This window comes from Corylus avellana, chromosome ca1, assembly GCF_901000735.1.
Source record: "Corylus avellana chromosome ca1, CavTom2PMs-1.0".
Classification (NCBI taxonomy): domain Eukaryota; kingdom Viridiplantae; phylum Streptophyta; class Magnoliopsida; order Fagales; family Betulaceae; genus Corylus; species Corylus avellana.
In genome coordinates this window covers 48,642,273-48,660,477 of record NC_081541.1, presented here as the reverse complement: position 1 = coordinate 48,660,477, position 18,205 = coordinate 48,642,273, and the positions used below count along the sequence as shown (strand labels likewise).

The window sequence follows — 18,205 nt, the reverse complement described above, 5'->3', positions numbered from 1 at the left end:
ACTTTTGGCAAAAGCTTAAAAATAAAGATTTTGCCCAAAAGCTCTTTTTTACTTTAAAACTATATTTCTCAAACGCAATCCCAAACAGGCTCTTAGTTTATAGCTTGTGTGTGTGTGTGTGTGTGTGTGTGAAAATGGTCCCTTTCCAATCTTTTTTTTTTTTTTCCCTTTTTAGGGGATATGCTATATGACAAATATGAAATGTGAAATATTTTATAGGTCTTACGTGACCTTTTTGTACGGGTGGCAATCAGGTTGTGGTTGTTAGATTTTTTGTTTTTTGACATATTCACACAAGGAGAGGGAAATGGTGGAGGGAGATTCGAATTAGTAACATTTGTTTCATGATTTGTGGTTCCTAGCTAATTGAACTATCTTTAAAGACTATTGGGTTGTTAGATTTAATGATGACAAGTGAAGGGAAGTACTAACCTTAAAAAGTTAGAAAAAGCTTAAGAAATTAGAAGTTTTTGATAAACATTTGGTCCATGGACCATTTTTAAATGTAACTCTTCTTTTTTTCCTAAAACCAGGCTAAAAATATTTGAAGCGACCCAAAATTCATATTTATAAAGAAATAATATAAACATGTTAGGGTTTATTTTATTTTTTAGGGAGAAACAATTCATATAATACATAATTGGAGTCCACAAATTCACAGTCTTCAATAATTACTGTTTCGAACGTCTTTATTATTAAAAAAAAGGAAAAATTAAAAATAAAATTAGTCTCTATAATTTACTTGATTTGTAATTAACTTTTTACGGTATCAAAATGAATTAAGAAATCCCTAGGGTATACCAAAAAAAGAATTTAGTTTTTACATTCAAATTCCGTCAAATGTTAAAATCTTTATTTGTTAAAAATTTACACTTTTTCATTAAAAAAAAAATCTTTATTTTCAATTTTTTGTTTTGCTCTCAAAATAAAAACACTAACTACTATCTCAACCTAAACAAACATTAATCAAAACACAAAAATAACTTTATGTCACATCAAACATTTTTTTAAAACAAAAAACAAAAATTACCAACCAAAATACGTTAACAAAGTATAATCTTACAAGATATCTAACTTAACAAACATAATATATTCTTACAAGATATCTTGTAAGATTATATTATGGTTGGTAATTTTTGTTTTTAGTTATTCTTGTAAGACTTTATCGGAACATGGTTAGAACTCACCGGGACCCAATTAGACTTTGCTGTGACATTGCTGAGATTCAATGGAGACCCGGTCAGGACAAAATTGGAACCCTTTCGAAACATTATTGTAATTTAAAATTTAATATATATATATATATATATATATATATATGAACACTGAAAATTATTTTTTAAGAAAATTTAAAAATTTTTCAAGAAAAAACACTTTGCATTAAAGCAAACGGAGCTTAACGTAACGGCACTAGCACAACTTTACGTTTGAGCGAAACTACACCGTTTTTTCAGAGGGCGTTCCGTCAAGCCGATACGATTTGCCGACACGCTTTTTGATGTTAAAACCTCGAAATTTCGCCCACCTCTGAAGAAACCAGCACCGATTTCGCCAATCAGATCCTTCGAAAACCGTTCTATTCCGATCCGTCTCTGCGTTAGTTCAAACCCTTTGCTGCTCGGACCTCCGGTCATTTCGTTTTCGAGCTCTGGACCTGATGTCTCGGAAGAGGATCACGATATTTCGGCACTTGAGTTCTATACCGGAATTCGGAAATTTTCCGAGTAAGATCTTGCATTTAATTTTAGTTCATAAAAAGAAATTAATTTCCTTAATTTAGTTTAGTTGAATCGGATTAAGGCAAATCAGAGTTTTCATTTTCTAAAGAATTTATTTTTTTTCCCGCCTTGTTTGGTTGCTGAGAAAATGAAAGAATTAAACGTTGAAATTTGGATTTCTTTGTTAGTTTGGACTGTACAAAACCAGGACTCTTCTAAGTTGTGCTTAACGCAACATTTGCTCTGCCTTCGATACTTGTTTTCTATTTGTTTTTGGTTTTTTGCATTTGGGTTTGCTTTTCTTTGAATTTTCTTTTATTGACTATTCTTATATGCTTAAGTATTGGTTTGTAGTATTCTTAAAGATATGGATTTTATAAATTATATTTCTGGTGGGTTTTTTCCTGATTTTTTATGGTTTGCTTTTGACCCAATTGTGCATGTGTTTGTACATGACTTTGTACAAGTGTTTTTGACACTGTTTTGAAACCAAAATAATGTCAACATTACACTGGAAACATTCAAGATTGCAGATTCATCAACTATTGATGTCACAAAGCTGCATATTCTAGAATGTTGATACATGGATTTTACTAACATGTCTTGTCAAATGACATGGACTTATTTTCATTCCTACCTGCATGTGAGATGATGTTCATGCCATAGGACTGATATGGATAATTACCTAGCTTCCTTTTGAAGAGGGCTAAAGATTGAATAAATTTATGGTTTTGGAATGGTGGAGCAAAGAATGTAGGGTTTGTACATTGATTTGTGATGAGGTGTTTGAAGGTTTATAAGCAAAAGGAAAATTACTCTTTGCCCCCAAACTTCCACTTCAATTGCACTTCTAAGCTAGGACTCACTGCAACTCAAATATATAAACAATCAAAATGTTTCGAGTTATAATGTGTGCATGAATTTTTTTTTTTACTTTTTTGATAAGTAAATCAAATTAATTAAAAGCGCAAGGGGTGCAACCCAACTACACAAGAAGTATATAAGAGAAAAACACCCAACAAGATCAAGAATGAAGAAAGAGTACAAAAAGTTTTTAGAGTTAGAGATATTGAGAAGGGTATTAATGGAGATCCACTCGAATCAGATTTAAGAAAACAAAGCTGTAGATTTGAATTCTTCTCACAATCATCGAAACATTGAGAGATCCACTCACTTGTGCATGACTTGTTCCTTCTACCGAAAATACCCCCCAGTATGATGGACATAAAAGCAATCTTAAGAGCTATTCCAGTTCTGTGAATAGTTATCCGAGAGTCGTGAATATAGAAGAATAGAAAGAGAGGCGAAGATAAAATGAGGCATGCCTTCAATAACACAAACTCAATCTCAAATTTTTGGAGTTTGAATTTGTTTGAATAAGTGAAGCATTTTCATAGATTCTTCAACTTGACTTTATCCTACCAGGAATAAAACTCTTAATACCAAGCATACTTAATAAATTAATTAAAAGAATAACTTAAAATCCAAAAGACACATAGAATTCTTAGAGATCAGTCACACTAGTCCTGTAATTATTACTAAAACACTTCAAACTAAATATGAGATCCTGCATGAGGTTTGCATAAAACTATAATTCTGCCACTGAAGACAAAAATACCTGTAACTTATAAACTGATCTGAAATGAAAATATTTTTGTAACCCTAGACTGCTAGATATTCAAAAACTTTATAAATGTAAAATAATTATCTCCATCTGATGAGGCATGTAGACTTCACATGATAAAACCCAAAAGTTGCCAAAAGAGAAGTTAGAAAAAAAGAGCATCTAAATCCTTGTGTCATGGCTGATCAGAGTGTTGTTGGTAAATATATATTTATTTTTTTCTCCGTCAGAGTTTTAATGGATTCTGTTGGGGTGACCTTAGAACATCATATAGAAACACTTTGTTGAGACAATGTTACAGTGGTGGAAATACTTATAAAAAAAAATTGTTATGGTGGTGGAAATATTCTGGGACTCACCAAATTGAGCCAAAAAAACATTGAATATGTGGATGTTTTGTGTTGGTTTATTAAAGAAATGAAACATTATGTGCATTACGTTGAAAAAGTAATACTTGGGTGTACTACATTGGGTCCAGCTTTAGATGGTGCTTTTGGTTATTGATGTTCATGATCATATAGCTCCAACTTGGTTTGTTCTGTTTGAACTAGAGATCATTAAGGAATAAACCATGACTCACACACATTTATAATATGGGAAACTTCAAAAACTCTCAATTTAGTGTATCTAAATTTAAACATTGTGGAGAGTCCATTGACCATCTACTCCTACATTGTGAGGTTGCAACTGAGGTATGGAATGTATTCTTTCACCTCTTTGGAGTGAATTGGGTTATGCCGCGAAAGGTGAGTGACATCTTGGAAAGTTGGAGGGGTCAATTGGGTAATAGGCATGCTTTGCGTATATGGAGGCTCATCCCATTATGTGTGATGTGGTGTTTATGGCGAGAACGAAATGCACGCAGCTTTGAGGATAATGAGAGCGGCATGATTGAGTTGAGGAAGTTGGCGTTACATACTTTGTTCTCTTGGAGCGGGATTTGGTCAAACTCGCATGAATCCACCTTTTCTGATTTCTTAGAGCTCTGTAAATCATTTTCTAATCAGTAGGGGTTTCCCAATATACTTTTTGTATACATGGGTTGCGCCCCTCTATGCGTTTGATAATATACTTATAAAAAAAAAAAAAGTTTGCAATGTCACCCTTACCATTAAAGTCTGGGGTTAAATTAGACGATAAATAGGTGAAATGTCTCTTATACTCCTGTAAAATTGTAAAATTACAAAATTACCCTAATTAAATATTAAAAATTTATTTTTTTAAAAAACTAGACTCACGACCAAGCTAGCTGTGGGTCAGGCCAAGCTTGCCATAGGTCACAAAGACCCACAACCATGCTTGGCCGTGAGATACTGGAGAGGCAGAGGTAGAGGCAAAAGGATTTTTGGCATGGAGCCTTTTCGTGACGTTGAGATTCCAGCAAAAATTCCCGTGGGTGAGATTGCAGTCGAGCTTGCAGACGTCGATGTTGGACATGGAGGAGTGCAACATGATGGGGAAGGTTAATTACAAAGATGAATAAAAATGCATTAGTTTTTGTTTGACAAAGGTTAATTACAGAGATGAACAAAAATGCAACATGTGGGCCACATAGCTGGAGCATATCATTTTTATTTTTATTTTAAAAAAAGACAGGAGTATTTTGGGAATTTTCAATCCTCCGTTCGGATTTAACAGAAAATCCTAAAAGAGAGATGACATTGTAAACTTTTGAAATTTGGATACACTAAATTGAGAGTTTTTTAATTTCAGAAAGTGATCGTAAAAGCGATGAAAGTTCAGAGAAGTTAAGTGAAGTTTCTCCTTTATAATATTATCATGCTTAATGAATGGTCCATCTTTTCTTCTGAATGTCCAAAGTGAATGGCTTAGTAAAATACCAACGATTACTTTAAGTCATTATAATACAAATTGAAGTGTTATTGTAAATGGTCAAAGGCTCATGAATGAATCCAAGAGTCAGACCCTGCCTAAGGCGCAAGTGCCCTTGGAAGCGCATGGATAATGAATACGGTTTTGTCAAGTCATAATTCTGCAGTCAAAGCATAGCCCTGCAACGGTATTGTGGTCGATTACCTGGTTTAGTGCTGTCCATATGCATCTACTATAACTCTGTAGTTTATGTCTACTTGTAGTGACAAAATGTTTCTAGTTTTCTGGTTTGGACTCAGTCTCCTGTATGCTCCCTTCTCATTAATGTGGTTATAAATTCCGTTCTTCAGAACTTTTGCAACTCTATTGCCTCTAGTATCATTGTTGAGTCCTTAAATTTAATTTAGGTGTTCTTATGTTCTGTTCACATTGATTATGATTTTCATCTGTTGTGTTTCTTTGACTTGAAAGTAGTGTATTAACAGCTGATGGTGGAAACTTGAGAGTCGGTGGAAACTTGAAAGTCTTTTGACGCTTTCCCAGTTATGCAACACAAGGATAGTCAGGTACGTAATATATATGTTTGCTCTTTCCAGCTTTTGACTTTTCCATTCTTGAATTTTTGAACTTGAAGTCCAAATGTTTGTCTTTTATCATTTTATTTCATCCGTGTATGTGAATGGAAGTCTCCTGTAGATATAAATCTTTTGAATTTAACTGTTGACTGTGCATATCTCCTACTAGGGTTTGGCACCTCCCCGAGCTTCTGATCCTGGTTGGGCCCATGGAATTATGGTAAATGGGGGTCGCCAAAAGATCAAATGTAAATACTGTCATAAAATTATGCTCGGTGGTGGGATTTCTAGACTGAAGCAACATTTAGCTGGGGAAAGAGGAAATGTAGCTCCATGTGAGGAAGTACCTGAAGAAGTTAAAGTGCAGATGCAACAACATCTAGGTTTTAAAGTTTTGGAAAGATTAAAGAGGCAGAAAGGAATGAGAAGTAGCAAGGATTCCATGTCATATATTCAAGGTAGGGAAGAAGGAGATGATGGCGATGTGGTGCAGATTAAGAACATGGTTTCTGCTCGAGGCACTAGCAAGAGAAGGGGAAAAGAGGTTGTGGAAAGAATCTCCAATCGCTCTAGGAGACAGAAGAAGCAATATTTTTCATCTGTTGTGCCTATTGTTGCTGAACCAATACACCAGAGTTTTGCTTCCCAGGAGAGCATGGATCAAGCTGACATGGCTGTTGCGAGATTTTTGTATGAAGCTGGCATACAATTCACTGCTGCCAATTCACAGTATTTTCAAGAGATGGCTGATGCTATTGCTGCTGTAGGCCCTGGTTATAAGATGCCCTCTTATCAATCTTTGAGGGGTAAGTTGCTGAACAGGAGCGTTCAGGATGTGAGTGAATATGTTGAAGAACTAAGAAAGTCTTGGGAAGTGACTGGGTGTTCGGTAATGGTTGATAGGTGGATGGACAGAACTGGTCGTACAGTGATAAACTTCTTTGTTTACTGTCCGAAGGGTACCATGTTCCTAAAATCTGTTGATGCATCAGAAATCACATCTGCTGAGGCACTTTTAAACTTATTTGATGGTGTCGTTCAAGAAGTCGGGCAAAAGAATATTGTCAATTTTCTGACAGATACTTCACCCAGTTACAAAGCTGCAGGAAAACTTTTAATGGAGAAATACAAAACCTTTTTCTGCACTGCATGTGGAGTACATTGTATTGACTTAATGCTCGAGGACATTGGAAAAATGGATGTAGTAAAAGATGTTTTGGCAAAGGCTAAACAGGTAACACAGTTTATATACAACAATGCTTGGGTCCTCATTTTAATGAGGAAGAAAACAGGTGGAAGAGATATTATCCAACTCACAACCACCAGGTTTGCTTCCATCTTTCTGACGCTGCAGAACATGTTATCTTTGAAGGGCCATCTCCATCAGATGTTTACTGGAGCTGCTTGGATGCATTCAACTTTCTCTAAGCAAAGGGCAGGACTTGAGGTGGCAGAGGTTATTGTGGACCCACTCTTCTGGTCAATGTGTGACCAGACTCTGAAGGTGACAAAGCCCTTGCTATCCGTTTTACAGCTTATGGACTGTGGAGAGAAGCCGTCTGTCGGATACATATATGATGCAATGGAAAAAGCAAAGAAAAGCTTCATTGATGCATTGAACAACAAGGAATCTGCCTACTTGCCCTATTTAGAGGTTGTTGATCATATTTGGCAGGAGGAATTTCATAGCTCGCTTCATGCAGCTGCATACTACCTGAACCCCTCCGTATTCTACAACCCCAGTTTCTCGTCTAACAAAGTCATCCAAAAGGGCTTCCTTGACTGCATTGAAACCTTAGAGCCTGATTTAACAGCTCAGGTCATGATTACAAGTAATGTAAATTTCTATGAGGAAGCTGTAGGAGATTTTGGTCGACCTGTGGCATTACGTAGTCGAGATTCATTGGCTCCAGGTTACCATCTTATCATTTGTTCTTTCCAAGTTTCTAATACTTTGTTGTACATGGTAAAGTAATTCTTATTATGTTTGTTTTGCAGCTACTTGGTGGTCACTGTATGCGGCTGATTACCCAGATTTACAGCGCTTAGCTGTCAGGATATTAAGCCAAACTTGCAGTATCACCCGATGTGACAGGAATTGGAGCATGTTTGAACGTATCCATTTGAAGAAGAGGAACCGGTTGGAGCATCAAAGATTGAACGATCTTATATTTGTTCATTATAACTTGCATCTTCAAGAGAGGTATTTTGTCCATCGGTAATTTTTTGACAATTATATTCGTAATACCATGGGAGTCGAAGCACTTGTGGATTTCAGATAGCTCATTGGTCCTTCTGTTCAATCTTCTACATTCATGGAATGAACTTTATCTGACAAAGAGCTGTGACTAAATTATTGGCGATTTTTTTTATTGTCATCAGATTAAGTCATTACGCAAGTCTTGATTTTGATTGATCCAAATGATGTCCACAACAAGAATCACTGGATTTAATCATGCATTGTTTCTGGTCTTCTGCCTCTCTTTCTTTCACTTAGAAGTTGCCTCTAGTGAGGCGTTTCATACTCATGAATCACTTCACTTCTATTCTCATGTGCTGGAAAGACTTTGCCATTCATCTAGGTTATAATGAAACGAGACTGAAGAAATTGAAATGGAAAGAAAACTATGGAATGGAATGGAGCTCCTGATTTAGTGTTGCTCCTTCCTCCTCACTTATTCATTTAATAGAAGGACAAAATACAATAATATTCTGTACTATGACAGCTATAGAATGACACCTCACTAGGACAGCTAGCCTCCTTCTAGAAGGTTTACATACCACTCCTCGTACACTTAGAAAATTACACACCCTTCCACAAATATTCATATATTCACTCTAACAGGTATATCAGGATATATTTGCTTATTGTAATTTAACAGTATATAAATGCCACATCCCAGATAAAATATGCTATTTTATGGATACAACGACAGTTATCTAACATTGTAATCTCCCCATATAATATTTATAATTCAAACAGTATGTCTTGGAGTAAATGTGCTATCTTCTGGATAAAACCAGACTTATGTAACAAAGTAATTTCCAGCTACTTGGGTTCGATAGATGAATTTGCTTCATTTTACTCTACCTGGGGAAGTAGCTCTTTTTGAGGGGTACTCTAGCTTTCAAGCTTAATTTTCATTCAGAGTGGAAAGTTAGCCTGAACAAGAGTGTTCCTTGTTAAAGAGGTGCAGGGGTGGATGGAGTTGGTGAGTTACTTGATTCTGAGGTAGGATCTCTCTCGATGTCATATTTGGGATTGCCTCTTATTTCTTCTTTCAAAACTAGGACCTTTTGGGATGTGGTGATTGTAAAATCGGAGGAATAGGTTGGCTAGTTTGAAGAGATTGTACTTGTCAAAGGAGATAGGCCACTTTGATTAAGATTACCATTTCATGTCTATCGACATATTTCATGCTAGTCTTTCGTATTCCTATTGCTGTAGCAAATTGATTTATAGGGTTGCTGCTAGAATATTAATTAAATAATCAAATTCTTCATTTTTTATCATCTTAAACTTTTAGGACAATTGGTGATTTAACATGGTACCAGAGCAAAAGTCTTAAGTTCGAATTCTATTTTTGTAATTCACATCTTATATCAGTCAAATATTTCATGTGTCATGTGTTGGGCCTTACTTATTAAGGAACAATTTGATCTCACACATGAGGGGAGTGTATGAATATTGGGAAAAGTCAACATATCTCCTTTAAACTACTATCCAATTTACAATGTTCCCCCCAAAATTTAGAGTGCGACAATATTCCTCTCAAACTACCAAAAGTTGTCAATATCCTTTAATGCAAAAATACCCTTAATAAATATAAAAATAAAAATTCTGAAACAACTAAAAAAAAAAAAAAAGGAAAAAACCATGTGGTTGGACCCTTTGGCGAATGGCCATCCTACTCTGGCAGGCGTTAGGATTTGATGGGCCACCACAAACACGGTCCTCAACCGAAAGCAACAAGTAATCCTCAAATGACTCTTCCACCACAAACACCATTTCCTCATTCCAGAAAGGATTTGATCAGCCGCAATCCTAGTCTTCCAAACCTGGTTGCCCACCTGGGCTTAGGATTTGGTGGGTTGTCTGCTACTTTGATAGATTTGTTTCTAAAGCTTTACTCTACTGCAGTGTATTTGAGTTACAACTGGCTAATTGTTTGGCTTGGTCCAATGGTATTTTCAAGTGGTGTTAGAGGTGGTATTTTCAACTGAGTTACAACTGGCTAAAGGTGATGAAGGACTGGGGTTTCTTACCTTAGTTTCCTATACTTGGTGAAAGTTTTGGTGATGGTGATGATGGAATGGCATGTTCATTATGAAGAGTTAAAGCCTGAGTTTAGATCTTATTATTGGGTATTGAGAGGATGCTTTGGCATCAGTTTCCCTTGGAAAACTAATCTTTCCAAGTTTGATTGGTAAGTAGAAATGTAGACAGGAGATCAAAGGTCTGAAATGGCACTTCTTCCCTTGAAAATGGGGTGGAGGGCAAGGTCATAGTTTCAAGATCCATTTTGTGCAACTGTAACTCACTGGAAAAAAGAAGGAAAAGAAAAGAAAAAAAGTCTGAAAGCCGGCTGAAGCAACTCTCCAAACCCATACAATATGGATCTTGGGTTGTTTGGGATCCTTTTAACTCCTAGAAATTGAAGTTGAATGACTGTCCACTGCAATTTATTCACATTATTATAAAGGGGAAACAAGCCTATGGTATGTCTTTTTTCTGGTTTCCAAAAAAAATGGCCATTGATTTCATTCCCTTCCTCTCTACATTAACCTCCCGCCCCCCTTTTTCCCCCCCAAGTAAAAGTACAATTTTAAATGAAATAAAAAAAAACTTGATTGAAACGATGGAATATCTGATACGATAGACAGTTCTTTTTTGTCATCCTATGTTAAGTGTATATTTTATGTTTTTCCTTTGGTGATTAGTTATCTTAATTTTCTTGTTCTTTTTGCCCCTACTAGCTAAGGTGGCTTCTCTTTTATTTTCTGAACATGTTGTGCTACAAAAGCTTACAACCTGTGTCTTGGCCTTTTTCTGTCCAACCAGGAGACCCGAAGCAAGTAAAGCTAGGATTAGAAGAGGTACGATTGACCCCCTATGCTTAGAAGCTATAGATGCCAACATGGGAGATTGGGTGGAGGACCCAGGAGTATTGGAGGGAGAGGACGTGAGCTGGATTGATGTAACAGTCCCCAGCGAGCCTACTTTTTTGAGTGACAAAGTAAAAGATCTGGATGATTGTAGTGACAGTACAGATGACAGAGGCAGTGATGACATGAGAGGTATGGATGAAAATGATGATTTGTAGTGCCTAGATATTGTTCCAATATACAAATTGGCATGTGTACTGATAATTAATTTTACATCCAAATTGAATTTTTTGGTGGTTCTACTTTCTTTTCTATATAATTAGTATGCTCTACTGATATTTGGTAGTCTTGTAATGTTTAGCAGAATTGTAAAACTAAATTTTGCGTGTTCGCGTTTTGACATGGGAGAGCTGGCTAACGCAGCAATAGCTGCCATTCCAATATGACTATGCCCTTTTCATCCATGAGGTTTCCATTTTTTACTGGAACACAGAATTCCCCACTATACCATATGTAACTCTGCCCCCTACTGAAGTTCCGCAGTTTATATCAATCAAAAAGGAAAAGTAGAATAAAATTCAAATGAAGGTAGAGATGGAAAGAAAAGAAGAAAGTTCATTCTGCGCATTTGCAGTAGAGATTTACATGTGGTTCTTCTTTTCCTTAGATTTGACTTGAATTGGCATTCCGATGCTAGTAGTTAACAGGAAAATGAGGATTTTTTCTCCATTAAAGTTTTGAACTTGAAGTTTTTTGTTTTTAAGAAAATAAAACACAATAAAAAATCGCTCAACACTATTGATATAGTATATAATATTCAATCGGCTGGAGACCACGCCTCATGAAGCGGAAGTTACTAATTCAAATCCCCCCTCTCCCTCTTGTGTGGACATGTCAAAAAAAAAAAAAAAACGTATTATATTTAAATTGATAAGTCATGAAATTGACATTTTTGTTCTGATTCATCTCTTTTGATAAGTGATGCGTTTCAGTTGGTTGGCAATGATTTCTATCAATTTTGCATATAGTGATATACCTGTCCTGTGAGGCTGTGAACACCTGTCACTGTTTTTTTAGTCTTTTTGGCTAGGTAGTTTGAAGAAAGGAAGATAAGTGAACGAGGTCCATTAAATATAACCTTAAACCACCTTAAAATATGTCCTTTTGGAGTTCAAAATAAGGATGTTTTGAGTAATTTCATCTTAATAAAAAATATTTTCTCTTGTGGTGGGTTTAAAAAGAACACTTCTTTCCAATGCTTTTGCATTTGAAACAAAAATTTAAGTTGAAACTGGGGCTGAGTTTTCTGCTACTGGTTTTGGTGACTTCGATGTTCAATCTGTGAAGCTTGCTTCCCTGGTTTTCTTTCTCTTTTTTAGTATGCGATCAAGGATAACAGGTCCTAGTTTTTATCTCAAAAACTAGAAGTACATTATCTTCTCATCTCATTTGATTACCAGTCTTCTGATTCCTATGACAAAAATATTCAACAAAGGAAAAGAGAAATCCAGAATTTTATTGGAAAGTTGACAGAAAGTGGAGAGTGGGAAAACTATGATGGGCGAAGAGAGGAGAGGACTACATCTTGAAGAGAGCTGTCTCTCTGCATGGCAGCTTTGAACTCTTCGAAGGTTACCCTACCATCACTGTTGGCATCCATCAGATCAAATATCTCATCCAATTTTCCTGGTTCCGTGATATCCGCTGGGAGGCAGTTATCAGGCAGAGCCTGCTCAACAAAATCAACGGGTCATGATACTAAGTAAAAGCAGCTAGAAATGCAAGTTAGCTACCAAGAGAAATACACCATGAAGAAGTTAGAAGTAGCATTACTCTAAGCATGGATGCTACTTCTTCCTTGCTGATGTATCCAGACCGATCTGTATCATACATCTGTTGGCCAAACAAACAAGAGAGACTATTAGCTCGGTTTTATATATGCCTCGGCTTCTTTTCGTCTGGATTATATGCAACCTGTTCAAGAATTGATGAAAGCTTTTGAAGTGGCTCTCTGTGTCTCTCATAGAAATTTTTGTGCTTCTTCTGGTAGCTTGGAAGGCAGGGGAAGAGGGAATGAAATTTGGATTCTCAAAAACTATTTTGTGTTGGATTGGCAGCAGCGAGAAGAATCTCTTCTCTTGTTCTGTTTCCTTGGCAATCAAATGGAGCATTGCACTATTTGATATTGGTTTCAGAAATTCACAAAACAAGTTGCAGGTTCCTCAGTGCAAATCAAATGAGTGCATGTGCATGTGCATGTGTTGGTGTTATAAAAAACAATGAAAGGAGTGCACCTGGAAGCACAGACGAAGAGCATCATCCCCTTGTGAGTTCCTGAGGCTGGAGAACCCACAGAGAATCTCTCGCATATCAACTGTTCCATCACGGTTGTTGTCAAAAAGGTCAAAAACCCTGGGTGCTAGTGGAATCAACGAAGACATGTTCATTGCTTTCAGCACCTGGTCGAACTCAGATTGAGTGGCATTGTCACCTTTTGAACATCTGCAGTTTGTCAATGATATTCTCTCTTCATGAGTTATCTTGAAAGACTGGTTATAGGGTTAAATGTGACTCATGTGAGTTTGGCTGATAGAGAGGGGTCAAGAATTTAGTTTGTCTCATTGATTTTTCTCCAAGACCATTTAATGCTCTGCACCTCACTAGGCTTTGGATCCGGATCCTCTGTCCTTGCCCAAAGAAAAGGGAAAATGGGTAATAACAAAAAGACTCTGAGAAGAGCTTCACTGTCTGAGCATCCTTGCCCAAAGAAAAGGGGAAATGGGTAATAATAGAAAGACTGTGAGAAGAGCTTCCCTGTCTGAGTATAGGAGTCCTACTCAAGCAAAAAGGCCATCTGCTCGGTCAACAAAGCCTTTCTATCCAAAGAAGAGAGAGGTAGGGGTAAGAGGAGGGATTCCCAATTGTCGGGAATCCCGGTCCTCAAACTTGAACTAACGTAAATAACAAATAAGGATTCACGACAATTATTTGTCCGAATTGCTAGTAATTTGGGCAGGTAATACAACAGAGACAATATAAGACCCACTTGTTTGGATAGGTAGCGGGACAATGCAAAATTTATTTGAGGGTAAGTAGCTAGATAAGTCCTATATGAGCTTTCTCACATAACCTGTCCAAATTACTAGCTATTCGAAGTGGTAACTATGTGGATCCCATCCGTCCAAAAAAAAAGAAAAAAAAAGAAGAAAAAAAGAAAAGAAAAGAAAATCTGACATTTGGGTACACTCACATTTTGGAAAAATGTATCCTGAGATTCTCAATTTCCTCTTGTGAAAGGTCATGGGAGCCTAGTAAAGATTTGAGCTTTTTGGTCCTAGAGAAAACAGTGCTGGTCCACAAGCTAGCAAAGGCTGCAGCACGCAATTTGCGTCTGGCATTAAAACGCTGCAGTCTTGAAACGATCTCGGAATCCATTTGATCCTGCTTGGCTGAATCACCTATCACCCACGGATGCTCCAGAAGCTGTTTTCAGATTTTCATTAATTTAATTTTTGTAAAAGTGAATTTCATTATCAACAACCAAATTAATTCAATAATCTCTTACTTGCTTGATTGACTATAAATAATAATCATGAAAAAAAAAAAAAAAAAAAACAGACCAAGTAGCTACAAGGTAAGGAGGGAACCATAATGGTTGTGGTTTCAATTTGTTGCTAGTATAATAATTGTAATCATGTGCAAGGTTAGATGAATGAGGCACGTATAATAATTTAGACAAAGATTTCCTTCAAATGCACGTAAGAATCATATGTTCTAAATACATATGTCAATTTAATAATAAGTTTTGAACAACATGCCTTCTGTTCAGACAGGTAGACTTTAAAGATATTTTCTCACATTTGTTGTTTAAATTACTTGTAATTTAGATAGTAAATTATTGAAAGTCTAGACCTGCTTATATTATCACTTATTTTTAAATTAGTAAATTACTGAAAGTCCATTTTTATTTTGATTTTTTTAAATAAGGATCGATCAAAGGACTACTCAACACTTGTGAGATATTTGTGTGATATTTAGTATGGGTTTTGTCTTGGCCCTCCAAATCATGACATACAATTATACAACCATGATTCAATCTGCAAAAAGATTAATGCAAGTGCAATTAAATATTCCCACTCCCGCAAATGGACAAATTAGTTTACTATTATTTATTTATTTATTTATTATTATTATTATTATTATTTTTTATGACGAGGAACCTCGACAAGGCAAGGCTCTTCAGTCCCACCCCTATAGAGTAAACGGGGTGTGGCTCCAAGGGGGAGTTTGCACCTAGCAAGTCTCGAACTTAGGATCTATAGGGTAATACTTCCTATGACCACAAGCCTCAACCACTAGGCCAACCCCTTGGAGTTATTTAATTATACACGTCATAGCTAGGTTGAATTTTTGTTTGTTCTTTCCAATGTGGGACTTAACACAAGGCTCTATATAGGGTTTTCTTTCTTCAATCCTGTAAGTTTGAAACTAATTTAACCCGTACTGAATTAGTTTGATGCATTGTGGAAATCATGACTAATACTCAAAATCTTTCTTGTGTCATTCTTCTATCACTCTAAAAATGATATAGTTTTTAAAATCACAATTTAATCAAAATTCAATAATGATCAATTACAAGTCTAATGGTGATTTTAAGAGTCACATCATTCTTGGAAGAACACAAGAGTGACATAAAAGGGACTTGTGGCATTATTTGGAAATCACCAACATATAATTTATTTATATATGTATAATGCTAGATATTACAACTTTATCCCATAATTATTTTATAATGTTAAAAAAAATCGTAATTTAAAATTAATTGAAACTGTGACATCAGTATTATAAAATGAATAAAAATGTGGTTGGTATAAAGGAAGAGAGCAAAATACCTCTAGAGCACTAGGTCTCCTATCAGGATCAACTGTGAGGAGACTTGAAATCAATTGCTTTGCTGATGAGGTAATGTTCTTCCAAGTCTTCTCATAAAAACTAAACTCTCCCTACATATAAAAGCATTTCTCTCGAAATTAGGCAAATTAGATAAACTGCATGCATTTCAAGGAAATTGAAATAAAGAATATCATATTATAATAAGACTTTTTTTAAAAAAAAAAAGAAAAGAAAAGGAAAAGGACTTACAGCCATTATCATTTGTTGCTTTTGCCGATTTGACTGAGCAATGAATGGTGGATACCTAAAAATATTATCACAGAAGAGTGTTAAAATATATCCCTGAAATTTTTAGAATTTGAAAATCCTTATATATATATATATATATATCCATGACAAATTCATCATAGCCTTGTATTCAGCTAATTAAAATGAACCAAAATTAAATTAAGAAACTAACTCCAGAATCTGACAAGTACACTAAGAAAGATTTCACTTCTTGATTTACGTTATTGCCTCCTTTGTTTAGTTGAATAAGTTAGGTCAATGATGGCGCCGTATGGGTGACAATTCATATTTACGTGTCGGATTCACGTTGTGTCGAAGTATGAGTATAATATTATATATGCAAATTCTAACATAATCTATTTAATTAAACTTGTCAGATCCTTTAACCTTAATTCACTAATTTTATGTTGGGTTTATTTGTGTTAGGTTTGCAGGTAATGTCAAATTGTCAATGGCTAGCCCTAGGGTGCCAGGGTTGTGTGTGTGTGCAGCATACATGTTAGACAATTCAGATTTGTTTTCCTCTGGAAACTCATATAATACTTTAGTGGCAAGCACTAACCTGATTGTTCCCAAATGACGTGTTACCAATTCATAAGATAGTGGTACGTCATTTAGAAACAAACTTTTAGAGTAAAAATTTGTAAAGTGTCACATTTCTCAATCCCATTTGCAGAGGGAGGTAGCTCGATGGAAAATAGAGATCAAATATATCTTTAGGAATAGAAACCATCAAGAAATAAATTGTAATCTGCAATGTTGCAGCAGGTTCTAGCTGCTGGAGTACTGTAAGATTTCTATAAATATGGTATGATTTGAATTTTGAAAGGAGATATGCAGGAAACTTAGCAACATACCCAGAGAGCAGGATATACAAGATAACCCCCAAGGACCACATATCACTTTTAGAAGTTATTGTGCCCTGACAAAGGGCCTCTGGTGAGACATAATCTATTGAACCAAACAATCCAACAACTGGGTCTGTGAATTCCTCCACAGAACTCAGTCCAAAATCCATGATCTTCAATGGAGAACCCTCAGTTTTGTTCAAGAAGAGACAGTTTTCCGGCTTCAAGTCCCTGTGGACAATATTCGCCCGGTGAATAGCCGTTAACCCCTTCGCAATCTGCCGAACCACGGCTGCTGCTCCTGCTTCCGAGTACCTGTTAGAATATAAATTATCTTGTTAAAATAACTAAAGAATATGTGTTGGATATTGAACTGTATCAAAGGGGCCTATTTATAGTTGAATAAGGCCCAATAAAATAGGGAGTACAATCAAGAATTAATGAACAATATTACATAAACAAATCAATATATATATACAGGGAAATATAAATCAATCAATAAATACGGTGAATATCAAAATATATTCTAACATTCCCCTCAAACTCAAGGTGACAATCTTTCACAAACTCAGATATTCTAACATATCTGATTGCTTAAGTTTTTGAAATAAGTGGTAATTTAGTTTTGAGTTCCAACTCAGTCACTGTTGTACGTACATGTCTCATTTTAATTAAATATTTGACGTATTTTGTTGTTCTTTCTTACAAACTTAAACTTTTGAGATAAATGGTGATTTAACGATACCTCTCTTGGGCGACGATTCGGTCAAACAGCTCCCCGCCGGAACAGAGCTCGAGGACAAGATGAACACCACTTTGGTCCTCATAGACATCGTACAGATCAATAACGTTTGGATGAGGGGAGACATTTTCGACAATCTTCCTCATAACCAAGATCTCATTTGTCAGCAAGGCATCCGACACAGGAACCTGCTTCCACATTGGGAATCCCATGGAAGCTGCTATGCTTTTCTCTCCACCACGGCTACTCTTTGGAATTCCTGGTGGAGTTGTTGAATTAAGGCAAAATCTCTTAAGGGTCTTGATGGCCACGTGGGTTTTTTCACTGCTTGATATCCTCACACCCCTTCTCACGACAGAGAAGCCTCCTCTTCCTAAAATCTCTGAGACCTCATATTCATCTACCAGCCTTTCCTGTCTCATAATGACAAGTTTATTGAACAAAACTGCAAAGAGAGGTGGAAGAAGTTGCAGGGAAAAAGAATAAGGAAGAAAGAGGGCAGGTGGGGTTCAATGATAAGGGAGAGAGAGATGAAGTTGAATTGCAGACAGGAACGACAAGGATTGACATGAGCATGT

At 36.0% G+C, this 18,205-nt stretch overlaps 2 protein-coding genes across 5 annotated transcripts; one reads left to right on the top strand and one right to left on the bottom strand.

Moving 5' to 3' along the window:
• Positions 1–1,437: 1,437 nt before the first annotated feature.
• On the top strand, positions 1,438–11,194 carry LOC132184872 (uncharacterized). 4 transcript variants are annotated; one of them, XM_059598682.1, is made up of 6 exons: positions 1,438–1,724; positions 5,647–5,741; positions 5,920–6,984; positions 7,123–7,663; positions 7,749–7,953; positions 10,813–11,194. In XM_059598682.1, exons 2-6 carry the CDS (start codon positions 5,721–5,723, stop codon positions 11,072–11,074), a joined length of 2,094 nt encoding a protein of 697 aa, XP_059454665.1. In that variant the 5' UTR covers positions 1,438–1,724; positions 5,647–5,720; the 3' UTR covers positions 11,075–11,194. The 4 variants fall into 4 exon arrangements, with proteins under 4 accessions (XP_059454665.1, XP_059454657.1, XP_059454649.1 ...); XM_059598674.1 differs by having other exon boundaries at positions 5,661–5,741; positions 5,920–7,663; XM_059598666.1 differs by having other exon boundaries at positions 5,650–5,741; positions 5,920–7,663.
• Positions 11,195–12,326: 1,132 nt separating this feature from the next.
• LOC132167932 (calcium and calcium/calmodulin-dependent serine/threonine-protein kinase-like) lies at positions 12,327–18,049 on the bottom strand. The gene is made up of 8 exons (XM_059578979.1): positions 17,631–18,049; positions 16,895–17,200; positions 15,999–16,053; positions 15,749–15,859; positions 14,107–14,339; positions 13,151–13,358; positions 12,690–12,749; positions 12,327–12,585 (listed from the first exon to the last, which is right to left on the bottom strand). Exons 1-8 carry the CDS (start codon positions 18,047–18,049, stop codon positions 12,409–12,411), a joined length of 1,569 nt encoding a protein of 522 aa, XP_059434962.1. The 3' UTR covers positions 12,327–12,408.
• Between the last annotated feature and the right edge of the window lie 156 nt (positions 18,050–18,205).